Below are 22553 nucleotides of genomic sequence, written 5' to 3'. Positions count from 1 at the left end.
CCTCCAGGCCCCGCCCCGTCTCCAGTCCGGCCCAACCCCCGCGCGGGGCGAGTGTACACCTCGCCGCAGTCGCAGCTCGCCATTGGAGAACTTGGCAGCCAGGTGAGGCAGGTCCCCGGGAGCGGCGCGGGCGGCAGATAAGAGACGCGAGTTCCGCCCAGTTAGGGCTCAGGGTCCCCGTCCTTGGCTCACCCCCCACCCCAGAAGCCGCGCCACCCGCGTGGGGCTCGGCCTGACTGGGCCAGGCCGGGGCCAGAACTTCAGATAGCCCGGGGCTCGGCGTGGACGCTGCGCCAGGGACTGGAGGGCCCAGCCAGCCTCACTCCGAGTCCCAGTAGGTGCCCTGCCCTGAACAGCCCCACGCGCCCCTTTCTTCACTCGGGCGTCCCCAAACGGGGCCTGCACCCAGGTGTCTCCCTCTGAAGCATCGCAACCATGGCTCCTCCTCCTACCACCCTCCGGGGTCCCCCTCAACCATCTGCAGGCTTTCCTCAGAGCAAATCTTTGCTTCCACAGATTTTTACCCCTTTGCTTGTGAGTAAGCATGGCAGCTGCCATGAAGGGCCAAGTGTGCGTGGTGACTGGTGCTTCCCGGGGTATCGGTCGCGGCATCGCCTTGCAGCTCTGCCAAGCAGGTGCCACCGTGTACATCACTGGCCGGCATCTGGACACACTGCGGGCTGCTGCTGAGGAGGTGAGAAGCCACCTGCGGGATCCCTTCCTGTTAACCACTCCTCCCAACCCCTTACCAAAACCCATAATATTCCCCGATAAAACGTGAACATTTTCTCAAAGTGGGATAAATGAACCCCACAAAACTTCAGATCAGGTCACAGTTACCACCAAGTGAGTTTTATGAAAAAAAAAAAGTTCTGTTTGAAAGCTTTAGGGACTTTGGAATTGGAACTAAAGATTTGTAGACCTGTGCTTTCCTTCCTTTTAGGCAAGACTTTATTGAACTGTACATTTTCACTTGACTTTTCTACTGGTTTTCAGTTAAATACTTGGGTACACTTGATTTGCTAGGCACAGGGTGAAGCACTGGGGTTACCAAGATTAATAAGATATAACTTCTGCTCTTAAAAGCTAGGTTTAGCCAGCGGTGGAAACAGTTCATGGCAATGTAATGTGGAGATGGTAAGGATAAGAGGTGAATGTGTGTGCACAGCATGCTCTGGGATTGAGGGGTGGGTTTTGAGATGACACCAGAGAGTAGTTAGGGAAAGCATTCTGGAGGAAGTGGTTCTTGAACGGAGTGATGAAAGGTAAGAGTTAGGTCAAAGAAGCTAAGACACACTGGCAAAGGGGCCTTTGCAAGCAGAGGGACAGTGGTGAAGGAGTGTGGACACGGTGAGAAAGAATTGCAAAACATACAGGTGCAAAGTAGGGGCAGAGGTGAGAGGCTGGAAAGGAAACAGAATGGGCCTTGGGAGACCCTGGTAGATAACTTTGGCTTTATTCTCTAAGACAGCGGTTCTCAACCTGTGGGTCGAGGCCCCTTTGGCGGTCGAACGACCCTTTCACAGGGGTCGCCTAAGACCATCCTGCACATCAGATACTTACATTACGATTCATATCAGTGGCAACATCACAGTTATGAAGTAGCAACGAAAATAATTTTATGGTTGGGTCATAACATGAGGAACTGTATCTAAAGGGCCAGAAGGTTGAGAACCACTGCAGTCTAAGAGATGGTGATCCCATTGGAGGATTTAAAACAGATTTGTGTTTTAAATAGTTCATACTGTCTGGCTGGGGTATGAAGAATTAATTTAAGGCAGAAAGACAGGAAGTCCAGTGAGCACTTAGTAGGCAAGTAGGCAAGAGGGTTGGACTTGGAGAATAGGAGGCCTGTTCCTGAATAAGGAACTCTTCTTCCTCTCAAGTTTGAGGATGGGGCACATTTGTAGACGCTGAGATGGAACGAGAAGTAGAAATAGTTCATGCCTGACAGCTTTTATTTCCTTGTTACCAGGAAGGAGCACAGGTGGAGTGAAGGTAAGAGGACTGGGATTGAGTAGGGGTTCCACATGAGTGGGGGGGGGGGGGGGGGGGGAGTTCTGTTTGAAAGCTTTAGGAACTTTGGAATTTCAACTAAGGGCATGTGAGATGGAAGTAGCCAAGGGCAAGGAAAAAGATGGATACTCATTTCTTAAGAGCAGCCACTGTGTCTTGTTTGTCTCATACCCTCCACATGCAGAGTACAATGCCTTGCGCATGGAAGGCCTCAGTAAATGTTTGTATCCTAGTATTTTTAAAGCTGAGATTCCAATCCACCTTGCTCTAAAATAGGAGGACCTAGCACTCCTGAAATTCCTCACCCAGACATCTGAGGGCGATATTGCCAACCATGTTCCCTCAGCTGCTGACTGATTCCTATGATGGCCTTCCCACTCCCAAGCTGGGAGTGGAGGGAAGCTGCATTATGTCTACACTCCTGTGCGACTGTGAGCTCATATCCTCTCTGTCTCTCTCCAGGCGCAATCCCGAGGGGGCAAGTGTGTGCCTGTGGTGTGTGATTCAGGCCAGGAGAGTGAAGTGCGAAACCTATTTGAGAAGGTTGATCGAGAACAGAACGGACGTTTGGATGTGCTGGTCAACAATGCCTATGCTGGGGTTCAGGTACTCTTTAAACTTTGATCCCAACTCCGCACTCATGACCTCCTACTGTGACCCCTGAGTTTTTATCCCCACTAATTGTCCTTCCATGATCCTGCCCCTCAGACCTTCCTGCCTCAGGCCATCCAATTCATCACTCTCCCTGTGCTTTCTAGACAATCATAGACAACCGTAAGAAGGCATTCTGGGAAAACCCTGCCTCCATGTGGGATGATATCAACAATGTTGGACTCAGGTAGGTGTTCCCCTTATCCCACTGCAAGGACCTGGGCTCCCCTCACCCATTTAGTCAGGCTGACGGCCCAGATCTTCCTCCATATGCCCTTTCCTTTTCCCTCTGACCTCCCATCTCTTTCTTCTCCCTCTTTTTTTTTTTTGTTGTTGTTGTTGTTGTTGTTGTTTGTTTTTTTTAATTAAATCTTTATTGTTCAGATTATTACATTTGTTCCTCTTTTTTCCCCCATATTGCTCCCCTCCTTCCAGCTCCCACCCCACCTTCCGCCCTCACTCCCCACCCACTGTCCTCATCCATAGGTGCACGATTTTTGTCCAGTCTCTTCCCACATCTCCCATTCCCCTTTCCCCCCCAAGAATAGTCAGTCCATTCCCTTTCTATGTCCCTGATTCATTATAATCACCAGTTCATTCTGTACATCAGGTTATTTATTCACTTGATTCTTAGATTCACTTGTTGATAGATGCATATTTGTTGTTCATAATTTGTATCTTTACCTTTTTCTTCTTCTTCTTCCTCTTCTTAAAGGATACCTTTCAGCATTTCATATAATACTGGTTTGGTGGTGATGAACTCCTTTAACTTTTCCTTATCTGTGAAGCTCTTTATCTGACCTTCAATTCTGAATGATAGCTTTGCTGGATAAAGTAATCTTGGTTGTAGGTTCTTGGTATTCATCACTTTGAATATTTCTTGCCACTCCCTTCTGGCCTGCAAAGTTTCTGTTGAGAAATCAGCTGACAGTCGTATGGGTATTCCCTTGTAGGTAACTGAGTTTCTTTCTCTTGCTGCTTTTAAGATTCTCTCTTTGTCTTTTGCTCTTGGCATTTTAATGATGATGTGTCTTGGTGTGGTCCTCTTTGGATTCCTTTTGTTTGGGGTTCTCTGCGCTTCCTGGACCTGTAAGTCTATTTCTTTCACCAGGTGGGAGAAGTTTTCTGTCATTATTTCTTCAAATAGGTTTTCAATATCTTGCTCTCTCTCATCTTCTGGTACCCCTATAATTCTGATGTTGGTACGTTTGAAGCTGTCCCAGAGGCTCCTTACACTATCTTTGTATTTTTGGGTTCTTTTTTCATTTTGCTTTTCCGGTTGGGTGTTTCTCGCTTCTTCGCATTTCAAATCTTTGACTTGATTCTTTCGCTCCTCTGGTCTGCTGTTGGGAGTCTGTACAATATTCTTTATTTCAGTCAGTGTATGCTTACTTTCTAGATGGTCCTTTATCACACCATCAAGGGTCTCATTAGATTTCCTGTACATCTCATCAAGTTTATCGACAGACTCTAGAAGCCTCTTGAGAGACCTCAAAAGTGTGATTCTGAACTCAATATCCTCCCTTGATAGTTTTGTCCTGTTTCTTTGTCTCTGCATTTTTTACGCTTTCTTGGTACACCCCCTAGTGGTCTTTGTGCGCAGTCTTGTTGTAGTTAAGCCTGATTGTTGTAGTTAATACTAGAGGGATTTGACCTCCAGGCTGACTGGCTGTGATAATCAGCTGTGTCTGCAGTGGAAGAACTTGTGTCCTCTAGGGAGGTGCTAATCTAGCCTTTGCCTGAGGCTATCCGGCAAATGCCTCTGTGCAGGGCTTGGGCGGGGCTGGTCCCAGGGGATCAACAGGGCGGAGGAGGGAGCAGTTATGGCTGCTCTCAGTCCGTCCCGAGGGGCTCTGCCTCTCTGTCCCAGCAACCGCTGCAAACCTTGGAGGGACCGTAGCCAGACAGTTCGGCTTCTCCCGTTTGAGTCTGGGTCCCTAGAGACTCGCCCGGACTGTAGCTCAGAGTCTGAGGCTCCCTCCAGATTGAAACAGTCAACCACGCCCTCAGCCACCAGCCCGCGCCGCGCGCACTCTGCACCTTAGTATTTTACTTCAGCACTGTGCCTCCTCTGATTCTCGGTTCCTCCTAGTTGTAGAACTTCCACTCAGTCAGCCTTCCTGTGGTTCTGGATGACGTCCGTTCCTTCTTTTAGTTGTATTTTTGAAGTGGTTGTTTGAGGCAGCAAACTCCGGCGTTAACCTATGCCGCCATCTTGGTTTCTCCTCTTCTCCCTCTTGTCCCATCTATCCCACTCACCTCTGGAGAAGTTCCATCCAAGTGAATCTGTACCTGGGAATGTCAACTTTTGTCTTGTTTTTGTCAGTAATTTTCATCTGACCGTGCCCTTTGCTTCTCTCCTGCCTCACTCTCTGCCCATCCAAATGCATGACCCAGAAGGGAACTTGCTTCCCTCAATAATGCACACCACCCGTAGCCAATATTTCCAAAAAAATTAGAGGAAGAAATTGTTTTGTTTTATCAGTCCTCACCTGAAGATATTTTTTTCCATTGATTTTTTTAGAAAGAGTAGAGGGTGGAAGAGACAGAGAAATATCGATTTGAGAGAGACACTTCAATTGGTTGCCTCCCGCACACGCCCCGACTGGGGCCGGGGATCAAGCCTGCAACCGAAGCACATGCCCTTGACCAGAATCGAACCTGAGACTCTTCAGTCATCAGGCTGATGCTGTAACCACTGAGCAAAACCAGCTAGGACAGAAATTGTTTTGTTTTAGATCAAAAGAAAGTCAATAAGAAAGAGTGAGTGTCAGTCTTCCTAGCCTCCAGATCCTCACTCCAGACCCACAGGCAAGGGCACTCCCAGGTCAGAGTTGGGAGGGCAGGGGTGTCACGGGTCACATGTACATGTGGTACGGGAGTGAGATGAAACACAGCATTCAGTTTGCTTGACATGATATACACCAGTCATGTCTGTGTTTATTATTTTTAGAACTATGATAGTCTCATAAACTACACTCCCTGAACATGACCTGTGGGAATAACTTAAGATATTATCTGAAAATCTGAGACTAAAGTGTTTAAGAACACCCATGGTTTCTAGTGGCAATCCCAGGGAAGCAGAATGAGAATCCAATCGTGATTTCCAAAGTAGAAGAAAGATTAGGAGGACAGAGAGGGATGGTTAGCCAAGAAGCAAGAAAAGAAAACACAAACAGCTAGAAACAGGCAACGCCCACATCCTTAGTCCTCCAAACAGGGACCTTTCACATTCATCTCTTGCTGACCAGGGTTTTCAGCCTACAAGGCAAAGGCCAGCCCTGATGAATTCTCCAAGATAAAGATCACTTTATCTCCTGTCACCTCCCAACACACATTCACATACATATTTACTGCCTTTCCTCTGCATTACCTTAGGCTGGGCCTCCTTTCGAAACCATAGGTCTCTCTACTTGTTTTCATTTGGAAGTTCAAGTTTCCCATGCAAAAGATTTTTTTTTTTTTTTTTTGGTTACCAAGTTAGTGTATATTATTTTTTAAATTTTTGAGAAAAAAAAGTGAAAACCAGTATTATCTTACTCTGTCATCACCACCTTCCTCCCTTGACTGAGTTATAGCTACTGTTGATAATCTAGTATTCTACCATACTTTTAAATATTTGATTCAGAGTACGTATCATAATTTATTTACCTAGCCCTTTATCTATTGCAGTAGTGGAATTCTTGGAAAAAATATGTACTTCTTAAAGATTTAATAAACATTATCAAACTGTCCTCAAAAAAAACCCCACCAATTTATAAACTCATGACAATGGAGGAGGGTATCTTTTCTATGCCCTCAACCATGCTAAACAATCAGGTCACTCAGTCATGCAAGCTTTGCCACGCTGATAGGCCAAAGATACCATAAGGTGGGGATTTTGTTGTTGTTGTTTTATTGATTTCAGAGAGGAAGAGAGAGGGCGAGAGAGAGAGAAACATTGATTGGCTGCCTCCTGCACATCCCACACTAGGGATGAGCCTGCAACCTGGGCATGTACCCTAACCAGGAATCGAACCCTGACCTCCTGGTTCATAGGTCAGTGCTCAACCACTGAGCCACACCGGCCAGGCTAAGGTGATTTTAATTCATATTTTTTTATTATTTATGAAGTTGAGCTTTTTTTTAAAATTTTTTTTTAAATCTTTATTGTTCAGATTACATTTGTTCCTCTTTTTTTTCCCCCCCCATAACTCTCTTCCTCCCAGTTCCCGCCCCACCCTCCGCCCTCACTCCCCACCCACTGTCCTCATCCATAGGTGCACAATTTTTGTCCAGTCTCTTCCCACATCTCCCATTCCCCTTTCCCCCTCAAGAATAGTCAGTCCATTCCCTTTCTATGTCCCTGATTCATTATAATCACCAGTTCATTCTGTACATCAGATTATTTATTCACTTGATTCTTAGATTCACTTGTTGATAGATGCATGTTTGTTGTTCATAATTTGTATCTTTACCTTTTTCTTCTTCCTCTTCTTAAAGGATACCTTTCAGCATTTCATATAATACTGGTTTGGTGGTGATGAACTCCTTTAACTTTTCCTTATCTGTGAAGCTCTTTATCTGACCTTCAATTCTGAATGATAGCTTTGCTGGATAAAGTAATCTTGGTTGTAGGTTCTTGGTATTCATCACTTTGAATATTTCTTGCCACTCCCTTCTGGCCTGCAAAGTTTCTGTTGAGAAATCAGCTGACAGTCGTATAGGTATTCCCTTGTAGGTAACTGAGTTTCTTTCTCTTGCTGCTTTTAAGATTCTCTCTTTGTCTTTTGCTCTTGGCATTTTAATGATGATGTGTCTTGGTGTGGTCCTCTTTGGATTCCTTTTGTTTGGGGTTCTCTGCGCTTCCTGGACCTGTAAGTCCATTTCTTTCACCAGGTGGGGGAAGTTTTCTGCCATTATTTCTTCAAATAGGTTTTCAATATCTTGCTGTCTCTCATCTTCTGGCACCCCTATAATTCTGATATTAGTGCCCTTGAAGCTGTCCCAGAGGCTCCTTACACTATCTTCGTATTTTCGGATTCTTTTTTCATTTTGCTTTTCCAGTTGGGTGTTTTTTGCTTCTTCATATTTCAAATCTTTGACTTGATTCTTGCGCACCTCTGGTCCGCTATTGGGTATAATATTCTTTATTTCAGTCCGTATATGCTTAATTTCTAGTTGTTTCTTTATCATAGCATCGAAGGTCTCATTAGTTTTCGTGAGGCTCTCCTCAAGTTTATTGCAAGCCCTCAAAATTGCGTTTTTTAGCTCTATATCCTCCATTTCTGTCATGTTTTTTTGTCTCCGCATTTTTTATGCTTTCTTGGTGCACCCCCTTGTGGTCTTTGTGCGCAGTCTGTTCTAGTTAAGCCTTAATTGTTGTAGTTAATACTAGAGGGATTTGACCACCAGGCTGACTGGCTGTGAGAATCAGCTGTGGGAAAACTTCTGTCCTCTGGGGAGGTGCTAATCTAGCCTTTGCCTGAGGGGATCCGGCAAATGGCTCTGCGCAGGGCTTGGGCGGGGCGGGATCAACAGGGCCTGCAGAGGGAGCAGTTATGGCTGCTCTCAGTCCCGTTCCCAGAGGCTCTGCTTCTCAGAACCCCGGCAACCGCTGCAAACCTCAGAGAGAAAGCTGCCCTCGGGTTCCAACTGATGCTAGACAATCCCGCTTCTCCCGTTTGAGTCTGAGTCCCTAGAGACTCGCCCGGATCTGGAGCTCAGAGTCTGAGACTCCCTCCTGATTGAAAACGACAACCGCGCCCTCAGCCACCAGCCCGCTTTGCGCGCGCACCTTTAAATTTTCCACACTGCGCCTCCTCTGAGCCTCGGAATGCTGTTCTCTTTCCTTCTAGTTGAAGAGTCTCTCCTCAGCCAGCCTTCCTGTGGTTCTGGGTGATGTCCGTTCCGTCTTTTAGTTGTATTTTTGAAGTGGTTGTTTGCGGCAGCAGTCTCCGGTGTTTACCTATGCCGCCAACTTTAATGTTTTTATTTTTTATTGATTTCAGAGTGGAATGGGAAGAGTGAGAGAGATAGAAACATCAGTGATGAGAGAGAATCGGCTGTCTCCTGCATGCCCCCTACTGGGAATTAAGCCTGAAATCAGGCATGTGCCCTTGAGCAGAATCGAACCCAGGACCCTTCAGTCCACAAGCTGATGCTCTATCCACTGAGCCAAACTGGCTAGAGCAAGTTTAGCTTTTTATCCATTTATTTATTGGCTTTTTATTCTTTCTTTATAGTCCTTTGGTTTATTTTCTGGGATTAAAAAAAAGTATAGGCATACGGGGGATTGTCAAGGGTGGGGGGAAAAAAAGACATATGTAATACTCTTTGTAATACTTTAAGCAATAAAAAAAAGTGTAGGCATAAATGTTTTTACATGATCCTCTTGAAGATATCCTCTATGTAGGTTTTATTTTATTTTGTAAGAGGACATTTATTTGGTAAATTACAGAGGTAGAAAAAGTAGTTCCTAGAAGAAATGGGCTTAGGAAACAAGTTATGGAGGTAAAGGAAGGGTCCTTGGAGCTTGCGAGTGAGAAAGCTATGGTAACATGCCTGGGGAGGGGTGCAGGGGGAGAAGGGGAAGGGAAAAGGCACAGGCTCGGGCATGCTCCTAGGACGAGAGCTTTGAAGACATCCTTTAAAATAATTTATAAAATGGCTTAATTCATGTCTCTTGATTATCAGGATCCTTCAATGTCACTGTCAGCCTTGATTAATTGGTGGAAAATTTCAGAGCAGAAGTAATTTATGAATGTTTTCCCAATCATAATCATCAGAGGAATATTTTATCCTTTCATCATAAATCTCTGAAAAGTAGACACATTTGTTCATTGTTAATAGGACAAGGAGCAGTGTCATAGAGTGTTAATCCATGTAAATTAGCTTCTACCCCTAAAGAAATTTTCTGAAAATCATGTATATAAGACAGGAAAAAAAACAAAGAAGGAACATGACATAGATCATTCTGCTGCAGTAGTGATCACATGAAGCACATAATCTTTGTTCCAGTGGAATGTTTGTACTACATCTGTGCCAAAACTACCACTACAAAAGTGATGAGCAAATCAGCATGCTACATGCACTCACTCCGCACCAGACAACCAACTAGACTGATCCAGAAGATTTGTTCGGCATGAATTTTGGGCTGCATGTGGTAGGAAAGGATGGTCTGAACAAACATACACAATGAGCCCATACAAAAGGTGAGCACAGCTCCACATACATGTACAATAAAAAAGGTGGTTTTCTGGAAGTTTGCCACAACAGAAAGTCCTAAACAATTCAGCAATCCAAATACAAAGCCAGCCTCGTTTAATCTGGTGATACATTTTCCTTCAGGATTCAGAGCATGAACTGGCTTATAACGAACATAAATGGTAGCAAGGAATAAAACTGCAGCGAAATTTAACATTTCCCCAAACAAGCACTTTTCTTGAGCTGATGTACCTGATATAAGACAAAGCAGGGTCAACATGGCAGAGAGTTGACCCTGGAGAAAGCAGCTGCCACCCAAATTATAAGGGCTGAAAGAAGGAAACCGAGGCTGTGCTGAACCCATCATATTTCAAACAGGTCTTTGTTACTTGCTTGTTTGGTTTTATCATCCTCACTAAAGTTTAAGTTCTGTGAGAGCAGGAACCCACTGTTATGTCCACCGTTTTATTTCCAGCTCCTGTTTTAGTATCAGTCTTCAAATCTACCCAAACCTGCCCCGTGTGTAAATCCTATGTTCTTTGCTTTCTTTGACAATCCATGAATCAGAACTGTGGTTACAATTTTTCAAATTCCATAAATATTTAAATGCCACTGGTAATAAGATGAATTCCTTATGCTGCCTCCTCTCAGTGGTGACTGCTTGCTAGGATGAGCCACCAGGGCTGACCTTTGGGTCTGGAGCCTACGGGCTGGATGGAGATGGGGTGGGCCCCAGGGCAGGTACCTGAGCGGCCAGCCCAGGCCCGGGTGCACTCACTGCCCTGAGGAGCACACTTGCCCTGCCCACTCACTTCAGCTAGCACTTTATTTTTTGTGAGTTGTTTGTATTATTAACATATTCTTTTTACATCAATCTATAAGATATTTGTGGAATAGGTTTCTTTGATACATTTTACAAATATTTTCCCAATTAACTACTCATCATTTTGCAGACATGCTCTCCCCAGCTTTCTCTATATACATAAACATATATAGATGTATGTGCTTGTACATTTATATATATACTAGAGGCCCGGTGCACGAAATTCATGCACGGGTAGGGCCCCTAGGCCTGGCTGGTGATCAGGACCAATCTGTGGGGTGACTGGAGGGACAATTGGGGGGGCCCCCTCTGGCACCTGCCTTGGCCATCCTGACACCACCTGCTAGCGGGCCCTGCCCCCCAGTCGCCCTGACGCTGCCACCGGTAGCCTCCCTCTGCGGGGCAATCAGGGGACCCCCCGATGGCATCCACCTTGGCTGCCTGGGGCCTGTGGGCAGCTCCTGCATTGAGCGTCTGCCCCCTGGTGGTCAGTGCACGTCATAGCAATTGGTCACTCCACCATTTGGTCAATTTGCATATTAGGCTTTATTATATAGGATATGTCTTAATTTTAAGAAGTCAATCTTTTATATTTTCTATCTTGCTGTGATGTTAAGACAAGCCTTCCCCACGCCAAGTTTATGAGCACATTGTCATGCTTTCTTTTAGTGCTTTTGTGCCTTCATTTTTTTATAGTCAAATAATTTATCCTTTTAGAATGCATTTTGAAAGCATAAATGAAGTAGGTAGCCAATCCCACCCACCAAATAAGTGGCCAGTTATCCCAAATTCATTTACTGAATGACCCCTCTTTCCCTGTAGACTTGAAGTGTTCCCTTTATAATTCACTGAATTCTCATTTACATGTGGATCTAATTATTGACTATATTGTTTCACTGACTATCTGTGTATTGTTATATTAGTACTGCATTCTTTCAACTAGTATGTCATTGTACATTTTAATAAGGGGTGGTAAGATGGGGGGCATACCCCCCACCCACAGATATTACTCTTCTTTTTTCAGAATTTACCTGGCTATTCCATGTTTATTATAATGGAGCTTTAGATTATTTTGTCAGTTCCTCCAAAAGTCTTATAGAGATACTAGAGGCCCAGTGCACGAATTTGTGCACAGGTGGGGTCCCTTGGCCTGGCTGGCCGGGTGGGGAGGCACCTAGGGAGGTTGGTCGGCTGGCCTGGGGAGGGACAGCGGGAGGTTGGCCAGCAGTGGGAGGTTGGCTGTGGGAGCGTACTACCACCAGGGGGCAGTTCCTGCATTGAGTATCTGCCCCCTGGTGGTCAGTGCACATCACAGCGACCAGTTGTTTGATCGTAAGGAGTGCTTAGGCTTTTATATATATAGACTAGTGGCCTGGTACACGAAATTCGTGCACTGGGGGGTGGGATCCCTCAGCCCAGCCTGCCCCTCTCACAGTCCGGAAGCCCTCATTAGATGTTCTACTGACGGCCACAGTCTGGTTCAGAGGCTGAGAGCAGGTGCCTCGTGTGTGTGTGTGTGTGTGTGGGTGTGTGGGTGTGTGTCTGCTGGAGGCCTGCCCCCAGCCTCATCAGAGGCTCGGAGCAGGCACCCTGTGTGTGTGTGTGCATGTGTTTGTGAGTGAGTGTGTGTGTCCCCGTTGGGGGCCTGACCCCAGCCGCATCGGAGGCTCAGAGCAGTCGCCCTGTGTGTGTGTGTGTGTGTGTGTGTGTGTCTGCTGGGGGCCCGCCCCCAGCCACACTGTGGAAGCTTGGAGCAGGCGCCCCTCTGTGTTGATCTCTCAGGCTCCTGGCCTCACCTGCCTGTTGTTCTCTCCCTTGAGCTGTGGCCAGGGTAGGGTGCTGCCTGCAGGCCGCGCTTGCCTGCTTGCGGATCGCCATGGCAACCCGGGAGCAGGCCCTGCTGGGGGCTGCCTGCAGGCTGCGCTTGCCTGATCGCTGATTGTGGATCACTGCAGTGACCTGCAGGCAGGCCCTGCTGGGGGCTGCCTGCAGGCCACGCTTTCCTGCTTGTGGATCGCCACGACAACCCAGGAGCAGGCCCTGCTGGGGGCTGCCTGTGGCCATGCTTGCCTGCTCCAGGGCCGCGTGAACTGCTCGCAAGTTGTGGAGGCAATGCCTGCTGGGCTCACATTGCCAGGGTGACACCGCCAGCATCCTGCCCCGCCACTATGGGTGCTGCCATCTTTGTTGCGGAGTTACGGTTCATTTGCATATTGCTCTTTTATTAGCTAGGATAACTCAAATTGACTGAATCTATAGATTAATTTAAGTAGAACTAATGTTTTACATGTTAATTCTTCCAAATAAATTATGCCTATACCTGTTCTTTTACATTAGACAGCACTTTATAGTTTTTCCATGTAGATCTTATATATAGCTATGTTCCCCCCAAGCTAGTTTAGGTTTGTAATTGCTATTATGACAGAGCTCTTCCGTTACATCTCCTAGAGCAGTGATGGCGAACCTTTTGAACTCAGCGTGTCAGCATTTTGAAAAACCCTAACTTAACTCTGGTGCTGTGTCCCATATAGAAATTTTTTGATATTTCCACCATAGTAAAACAAAGATTTATATTTTTGATATTTATTTTATATATTTAAATACCATTTAACAAAGAAAAATCAACCAAAAAAATGAGTTCGCTTGTCACCTCTGACACGCATGTCATAGGTTCGCCGTCACTGTCCTAGAGAGTGCCATTTCCCTCCTTCAGTGGTTAATTTTACCAGTATTCCTCTCAGAAGGTGGCCTCAAGCCCTTGGTTCTTCAGGTCTGTGGCCACCCCTATGCTGCCTTCTCCTGGCTGACCACAGCCACTAGAGGGCAGAGGGAGCTGCCAAGGCTACAGCACCCTCGCCAGCACTGAACACAGTCCATTCCTTCCTTGTCCCACCTCTAGAGGCCACTACTTGTGCTCGGTGTATGGGGCTCGGCTGATGGTACCAGCTGGCCGGGGGCTCATCGTGGTCATCTCCTCCATTGGGGGGCTGCAGTATCTCTTCAATGTTCCTTATGGCGTGGGCAAAGCTGCGGTAAGAACCCAGTGGCACAGGGGTTGGGGCTGTATAGGACAGTGACGGTACCCAGTTAGTTCGGGAGTTAAATCCCCAGAGATCAGAGTGGGAGGCCAACTTCACCTTTCCTCCTGCCCCTCCATGGACAGTTCCTTTAGCTGGGCTCCTCTGCTGGGCAGAGTAAGTAGTGCACTGGGAGAGATGGCCAGCTGAGACAGAGCGCCTAGGAAGGGCATGGGACGGGGACATCTTCAGCTGAAGCAGGGAGGGCAGGGGAGGAAGGTGACATGGCCAGTGCGCTGGCCCTCATCCTGCCTTCTGTCTCTACAGTGTGACAGGATGGCTGCAGACTGTGCCCAGGAGCTGCGGCGCCACGGGGTCAGCTACGTGTCTCTCTGGCCAGGGTTGGTGCAGACAGAACTGCTGAGGGATCATTTGGAGAAGAATGACACTGGCGAGGACCACCTGTTTAAGCAGGTTGGCAAGGGGAGGCCGAGGGTGGCAGAGAATGCAGGGGAATCAGCTCTCCCTCCTTAATGTCAAGACAGTAACAACAGCAAGGAGCAAATACCCGGGTGCTTACCGTGGCAGTAAATTATGGGGCTGACCACTGTACACACGTAATGTCCTCTAATCCTGTAAGGGAGATAGTACCTCCTTTTTATAGATAGTGAAACTGAAACCCAGAGAGGTAAGAAACTTGCTTAAGGCCACGGATGGCTTAAGTGGAAAGACTGCCCACCTCCATAGCCCATGGTCCTGACCCCACAGTGTACTATCCTAGAAGGTCAACATAGTTGGCTTCCCAGATCCTTCCACTTAGGAAAGACAGGGGTCCTGGTGCTGGGGTACAAGGCTCACAGGGAGGTGGGGAGGAATGGCTCCAGCACCTTCCAAAATGCTGAGTCCTACAGGTGAGTGATGAGGGCCTCTGTTCTGGAACAGAAGCTGAAAGCAGAGAAGAGACTTGGGCAGTGCTCTGGGAAATTAACCCTTCACTTCTCTGCTCCTATGTTTCAGCTCAAAATTAATTTCTCATCCGGGGAGACCACGGAAATGAGTGGCAAATGCGTGGTGGCTTTGGCAACAGGTGAAGAGGTTGGGGGCAGCTGGTAACAAGAAGGGCCTGCAGCAGTTCTCAACCTGTGGGTCGCGAACAATGAAAATACATCCTGCATATCAGATATTTACATTACGATTCATAACAGTAGCAAAATTACAGTTATGAAGTAGCAACAAAAATAATTTTATGGTTGGGGGTCACAACATGAGGAACTGTATAAAGGGTCGCAGCATTAGGAAGGTTGAGAACCACTATCTGCAGGGTGGTGGCAGCCAGTTCTGGGGCCTGGCTCAGGAGGTGGTTGGGGAATAAACCATTCTTTTCTCTGGCTTCTGGAGTCCCACAGGGTCAGGATTCCCAATTTTTGAGGATTGGGTGCTTCAAGAACTAGCTCCTAGGAGGTATGGCCAGAAGCCAGAGGCTCAGGAACAGAGAGAAACAATTCTGATCTCCTAAGCCTGTCTCAGTGGTGCCCTGTCCCATTGGGCCCAAACCTCGTCACCCTGCACCACTGCCATGCCATATCAGCTGTATGTGTGCCCACAGACCCCAATATCCTGAGCCTGAGCGGGAAGGTGCTGCCATCTTGTGACCTTGCTCGACGCTATGGCCTTCGGGATGTGGATGGTAAGAGCTCTAGCCCAGCATCCAGCCTGGACCTCTCTTCCTTCTGTTTCCTGCTCACCCCGTTCCTTCCTCCCTCACATCCCACTCGGTCAGTCTCTTCAGCCAAGGAGTGGGAAATGAGGGTCTAATCCTCCTTCTCTTCCTGTTGTCCTCAGGCCGCCCCATCCAGGACTATTTGTCTTTGAGTTCGGTTCTCTCCCAAGCCACCAGCCTGGGCTGGCTGGCCTCGTATGTGCCTGGCTTCCTCCGTATGCCCAAGTGGATTATGACCCTCTACACAAGCAAGTTCTAATCCTCCTGGCCTGAGGCCGCCACTCTGCTTGTCTTTTCATTTAGACTGGGCGGCTGAGCCCAGCTCAGTGGAAAAGGCAGCCTTTCCCACCCACCACGTGCCCCTGATACAAAGAGAAGGCCTCTGTGTGTGTGTCCTTGGTGAGCCCTGGGCCCCATAGGTCCTTCTTTGTGCCTTGGTTTTCCTTGTCCCTACGTTTTACTTTTTGCTTAAGTTTTGAAAAACGTTCTTGGTACTAATAAAGTTCTCATTTCTCCAACACATTTGAGTGCTGTTTCTGTACTGGGACAGTTGTTAACTACTTGAGAGAAAGACTAAAAGGTACCCAAAATGGAGTTCGGTCCCTGGGACAAGGCCCCTTCCTCCAGATCTGTCCATCTCAGGGGCACTTGCCTTTGGCCCAGAGGCCTGTTTCTCACGCCCCAGCTGGGGAGTGGGCCTCTCCACAACCAGAAGCAGGCTTTCTCAGCCTCACACTGCTTCCCTGCCCCTTCAGTCCTCCTTCTTCAGAGATGCCTGCTGCTTCCCGCTGGGCCTGATCCAGTGAGCGCACGTTCCTCAGAATTGAGGATTTTCTGGAATTTGGGAGGAAAGTACTGCCTGAATTCAAGTGAGGGGCAGAGAAATAACTGATGGAACTAGCACCCCCATCCTTCCTTTTGGGATGATACCACCTGAATTACTTAGTGGAAAACTGATTGCAAGAGCCCTTTAAGGCAAGGCAACAGAGGGTGTGTTCCAAAGAGGAGCTGAGGGCCACTCGGTGGGGAGCCCTCCAGCCAGCAGCCGGGATGGCCATGGAGGTAAAGGGATAGCAGCTGTAAAGCAGAGGGGCAGAGACCGACGCCAATCTTCAGAAAAGGCAGGGTAAGAGCTGAGGCCTCCCGAGGCTGCCCGTGGTATCTGCAGCAGCTGCAGTCTTCCTGTGGCTTTCTGGGGACAGCCTGCTTACTGTTCATTTGGTTGCCGCGGCAGCTCACTGGCTTGTGAGAGCTGACTATGCACAGTTCTGCCAAGTCTGCAGTCAGTGACTGCATGGTGGTTGCTTGAAGGCAGCCATAGTGGGAATATATACCACAGACATCAACAAAGCTATTAATCAGGGCCTTTTTTTAGAGAGAGAGAGCTGGCTTATCAGCACATAGCTAGAACTGTGTCCCTAAACCCCACCATTTGCCCAGGCACCACATTTAGAGGACTGATCAGATTTCCTCACCACACTCTCACCCACTTCCACCGACCACTTTAAATTCCTGTTATTCCCTTTCGGCTTTCGGCTCGGAGGAGGCTCAGGTGCAGCTTTCTTCGGTCGTCCCGAATCCGGGTTCATCTGACACCAGCTGCCTCCACCATGCCACCGAAGTTCGACCCCAACGAAATCTAAGTCGTATACCTGAGGTGCACTGGTGGGGAAGTGGGTGCCACGTCTTCCCTGGCCCCCATGATCGACCCTCTGGGCCTGTCTCCAAAAAAGTTTGGTGATGACATCGCCAAAGCAATCGGTGATAGGAAGGGTCTGAGGATTACAGTGAAACTGACCATTCAGAACAGTCAGGCCCAGACTGAAGTAGTGCCTTCTGCCTCTGCCCTGATCGTCAAAGCCCTCAAAGAACCACCAAGAGACAGAAAGAAGCAAAAAAACATTAAGCACAGTGAAAGTATCACTTTTGATGAGATTGTCAGCATTGCCCGACAGATGCGGCACCAATCTTTAGCTAGAGAACTCTCTGGAACCATTAAAGAGATCCTGGGGACTGCCCAGTCTGAGGGCTGCAATGTTGATGGCCGCCACCCACATGACATCATAGATGATATCAACAGTGGTGCAGTGGAATGTCCCGCTAGTTAAGAACTACAAAGGAAAATGTTTCAATTAAAGATCATTTGACAAGCAGTGAAAAAAAAAAAAATTCCTGTTATCCCCCAAGGTTTGTGAGGGAAGAGGCAGTTGCCTATATGCTATAGTAAGAAGAATAAGGACCTCAGGATCTTCTCCACCCTTCCACAGCCACCATTAAAGCCATTAATGGGCCTGGCCAGCATGGCTCAGTGGTTGAGCATCAACCTATGAACCAGTAGGTCATGGTTCAATTCCTGGTCAAGGTACATGCCTGGGTTGCAGACTCAATCCCCAGCAGGGGGCATGCAGGAGGCAGCCAATCAATGATTCACTCTCATCATTGATGTTTCTATCTCCCTTCCTCTCTGAAATAAATAAAATTATATATTTTTTAAAAAGCCATCAATGGAACAAATCCTTGTGTGATGGCCTTGTCTCCTAAAGGCCACAATGTATTTTGGGAAGAACATGATCTTAAAGTCATCCAAATCTACATATAAATGCTGACTCTACCACTTTGGGAATTAGATAGAATATCATATAAAGCACCAAGCAGCCCAGCTGGAATGGCTCAGTGGTTAAGCATCAACCTATGAACAAGGAGGTCACAGTTCAATTCCCGGTCAGGGCTTAGGCCCGGGTTGGGGGCTCGATCCCCAGTGGGGGGTGTGCAGGAGGATTCTCTCTCATCGTTGATGTTTCTATCTCTCTCCCTTCCTCTCTGAAAGCAATACAAATATATATATATATTTTTTAAAGCACCAAGCAATATATAGCTACTGAAATAGTTTCTTCTCTCAACAAATATTTAAGAGCATCCTTTGCATCAGGCGCCATTCTTGGTGTTGGGAGAATGGAGACTAAGACAGACCAGGCCCCAGCCTACAAAGGACTTTCATTTCAGCCCTGGGTGATCTTAGAAGTCATATACACCTTTCACTTAGTGAAAGAAGTGAGCAAACTGGGCCTCCAAGAGTCCACACCACACAGAGTTAGACTTTGAGTTTCTGGTATCCAAGATACCAGAAGGAACAGTGTTCTTTATAGTCCACCATCCTGCTTTCCTCTGACAAGATTTAATTAATCTTAGCAACATACGCAATAGAGTGCAGAGCTCTGAGAATGAAGCAGGGACAGTGAATTTTGATTGGAGGTAGAAGAGATTCAAGACTGAGAAGCCCAATAGTGGAGAGTCTTAGGACATTTGGGGAATTGATATCCATTCAAAAACATTTAACACCTACTCTGTGCCCAGCACCATGCTAGGCACCAGGGAAGACTAGTTAAATTTAGCAAGATGGGTCCTATAATAAAGTTAATACACAGTACCCTAAGGAAGCAATTAGCTCCATTAGAGAGTTAAAGGATATGATATTGACCAGAGATGTATAGAATGGGGGGAGAGGAATAAAGAGGTTTCATTTTTTTTAATTAAAAAAATAAAGGCTGGTACTAAGATATAAAAATCTGGCAGAACAGCTAGAACTTTGGTGTGTGTTAAATTTAGATGTGATCTGGAATAGATTTCCAGAGAGAAAGGTGAGTCAAGACAGGTGATTTGAACTTTAAGTTGTGGACAATGTTTCCACTGAAGGATTCATCATTCTTTTAAAATATATTTTATTGATTTCAGAGAGGAAGGGAATGGTAGAGAGAGAGAGAAACATCAATGATGAGAGAGAATCATTGATCGGCTGCCTCCTGCACACCCCCTACTGGGGATCAAGCCCGCAACCCAGGCATGTGCCCTTGATCGGAATTGAACTTGGGACCCTTCAGTCTGCAGGCTGACCCTCTATCCACTGAACCAAACCAGCCAAGGCGAGGGATTCATCTTAGATGCTGAGTGACGTACTATTACGGAAGTACTCCCAGTGGGTGAGTCGGGGCTGTGGGCCAATAAGCAAGCCAGTCACCCAAACAGCTCTGGAGTGTCAGGCCTCAGGGCAGCCCAGCCTGGGGCAGTCACTGGTTATGCTGTGGCCCAGGGGGTAGAGGAGCTCCAGGAGGCCAAGGGCAATCCTCCAAGAACCGAAGGTGTCAACCTTGAAAGCACAGTGAGGGGAGTGTTATGCACAGAAAATGGAGAGGGGCATCCAGGGGGATGTGGGCAGAGCGCTAACACAGTCGGCTACAGGAGGATTTAAGCAGCACAGCAGTGTGATAAGATTTGTGTTTAGGAAGCTCACTGGGACTGAGATAGGGGGAGGATAAACCAGGAGAGGCAGGCATCAGAAGAGCCAACATACCATATCCAGGATGTGATGGTAGTGGAGGTGTGGGCTAAGGAGACATGGCAAGAGGCAGAGTCAACAGACTGGGACCTGTGGGAAGGTAAGGGGAGCTATAATAGCCGGACTACTGTGGTGTTACCACTGGCATGGGGAACCATGCAAGCAGCAGCAGGCACAGAGAAAGAAAGAATGTACCTGAGCTGCGAAGGAGATGCCAGCTTGCCTGAGTGGGACACTGAGGAGCTGGCTGAGGTGCATGCAGCCCCTCTCCTCACCAGCGTGGCCAGTCCCCAGAATATGACCAGTCCCCCAAAGGATCCCAGGGAGGGAGTGAGAAGAGAATTTTTATTTGCTCTTTTTTAAAAAATTTATTTTTAATCCTCACTCGAAGATATTTTTTCCATTGATTTTCAGAGAAAGTGGAAAGAAGGGGAGAGAGTGAGAGAGAAACATCATTGGTTGCCTCCTGCACGCGCCCCAGCAGGAGCTGGGGATTGAAAGTGCAACCCAGATACATGCCCTTTGGTGAGCAAGCTGGTGCTCTAACCACAGAGCAACACCAGCCAAGGCTTTATTTGCATTTTTTAAAATCTTCTTTATTTTTTTAATCAGAGAGGAAGGGAGAGGGAGAGAGAGATAGAAACATCAATGATGAGAAAATCATTGATCGACTGCCTGCTACACGCCCCCCACTGGGGACCAATCCCATAACCTGGGCATGTACCCTTAACCGGAATCAAACCTTTCAGTCCACAGGCCGATGCTCTATTCACTGAGCCAAACCGGCTAGGGCTGCATTTTTAATTTACATTTTTAAAAGGTCACATATTTATGTGGCTGAGAATCTAAAAGGTATAGAAGAGTGTACAGTGAAAAATAGTGAAAAGTCCCCTCCCATCCCTGCCCTTCAGTGCCCTGTCTCCAACTCAGAGGCAAGACAACTAGTGCTACCAATAGACAAATCAAGGTGAGGTGATTAGGCCCACACTTGTCCTTCCTCATCCTGGCTGCTACCCACCACGGCCCCCAAAGGCCTTGACATGGTCTCTGAGATGTTGAATGATGTCCCTTCAGCTTCTTGGCCTCCCCATCCCTGGGGAGGACCCTCACCGTACCTCAGAAATCACTTTGCCACAGCCTGCCCCCATCACTCTTGTCCCTGGTCCTTACCCCCAAGTTGGTCCACTGCTCCGCAGAGCCTGTCCTCCCCGGACCTTTCTGCCTGTGCCCTCTCAGGCCTCCTGTCCTGCCACTGTTCCTCTTGGCCCCTCTAACCGCACCTCTCCACAGGATCTTCCCCCTCCCCCTCCATCTCCTAATCAGCTGGCCTTTGTTGCAGCCTCCTGCTGTGCCCTAGGCATGGCAGGGCGGACAGGCACAGGCCAGCCTTATAAGACAAGGGCCCAGCTCAGTCATCATCACAAAACAATTAGACAACCACGGTGAGACCCTGGGTGGGACTCACAGGAGCAGGAGGCGTCAGTGCGGCCAGGCTGCTCGCCAGGTCACACACAACTCTTGTTCCTTTCAGGTTCCACCTTCCTGGGAGTGTTACCACATTCTAATCCCTGCCTTTCTCTGCAAAACCTCACCTCTGTCTCAGCTCCTGTCTCCAGGAAATAAGGGCATCCTTGCCCGTCTCGGTCTGTCCTGTCTCTAGCCAGGGCCCGAGCAGGCTCCCTCACAGCAAGGTCAACAAGCCACAGCCTGCCTGGACTTGTGTGCCAGAAGCGGATCGGAACTGGAAGCCACCTGTGCTTAACTTGAAAACCACCTGTGCTGGGTGGGAATCTGGGGGACAAAAGGAACCCTCCTTAAACCCTTGGAAATGGAGGCCGAGGAAGGAAGTGGGATCAGCTCTATTTCATTTCTCAGACATTAGCGTGTCTGAACACATATGCCCCTACCCTTGGTTCCCCTTCCTTGAAGGGGTGGTTCCAGAAGAAACAAGCAAAGCTGAAACTCCACAAGCAGACAATACCCCACCATCCACAGAGGGGCTTGTGCAAGAGGAAGCAAAGGATGACTGGGCTGTGGGCTGTTTCTCAGTCACTGGAACACGGTGAGCCAGCCAGAGGCTTGCCATGTTGCAAGACTGAGGGAATTCGTGTTTGCTGAGCGCCAGCAATGACCTAAACACTCTTTCTAGGTCTTACTTAATCCTTATTCATCTGCCACATAATGTAAGTACTCTCTTACAGGTGGGGAAACTAAGGCAAGCTCCCTGAACCTCAACTCCAGGTCCTCCCTGCCCCACCCCTCCTCTCGGAACTCAAACCTGAGTCATGGTTGGGTGCAAAGGGGACATAGTGTCAGCAATTCCAGGTGTTCTCCTTCTTCACTGAATTTTGAGGTTCCACCCGTCCCCTGTCCACTCCCTCTCCACCTCACCCCAAGCGCCCCACCCTGGGATCTAAGAGTCCCCGGCTTTCCCTCCTAATCCCCACTCAGCCTAGGGGTGCAGTGTGCCTTTCTTTGGCCTCCATTCTTATCATTCATTTATTTATTCATTCACTCATTCATTCTTTCCCAGGACACCCCAACACCACCAATAACAAAAATGACACTATCTCAATATCCTGTTTCAATTCCCCGGGGCCCTTATGACGCTCTGAAATCATCTTTTGTGTACACTTGCTTCTACAGAGTCTGTATCCCTGACTCAGGTGGGGAAGCTCTGTGAGAGCTGGGGCCTTGGCAGTCTGGGTCACTGTTGTAGAGTGAGTGTGTTTGGTGCTCAATGACTATTGCTTAGTGATTGGCTGAATTATGTAAATGTTTGTTGAGCAACCACCCTGGTGCAGACAC

At 47.7% G+C, this 22553-nt stretch overlaps 1 protein-coding gene and 2 pseudogenes across 1 annotated transcript; 2 read left to right on the top strand and 1 right to left on the bottom strand.

The window, feature by feature from the left end:
• The first annotated feature begins 17 nt into the window (after nt 1–17).
• DHRS1 (dehydrogenase/reductase 1) lies at nt 18–15930 on the top strand. The gene is made up of 9 exons (XM_070406816.1): nt 18–102; nt 517–694; nt 2479–2622; nt 2775–2854; nt 13575–13707; nt 14020–14166; nt 14710–14779; nt 15299–15379; nt 15535–15930. Exons 2-9 carry the CDS (start codon nt 545–547, stop codon nt 15669–15671), a joined length of 942 nt encoding a protein of 313 aa, XP_070262917.1. The 5' UTR covers nt 18–102; nt 517–544; the 3' UTR covers nt 15672–15930.
• LOC139004099 (DNA damage-regulated autophagy modulator protein 2 pseudogene) lies at nt 9455–9853 on the bottom strand (annotated as a pseudogene).
• Nucleotides 15931–16983: 1053 nt separating the features above from the next.
• Nucleotides 16984–17581, top strand: LOC139004092 (large ribosomal subunit protein uL11-like; annotated as a pseudogene).
• Nucleotides 17582–22553: the final 4972 nt, after the last annotated feature.

This window comes from Myotis yumanensis, unplaced genomic scaffold (assembly GCF_028538775.1).
Source record: "Myotis yumanensis isolate MYYU_CA2020_CCGP unplaced genomic scaffold, mMyoYum1.0.hap1 SCAF_1, whole genome shotgun sequence".
Lineage (NCBI taxonomy): Eukaryota > Metazoa > Chordata > Mammalia > Chiroptera > Vespertilionidae > Myotis > Myotis yumanensis.
Note: the sequence above shows the minus strand (reverse complement) of the source record. Positions and strands in the feature narration are given on the sequence as shown.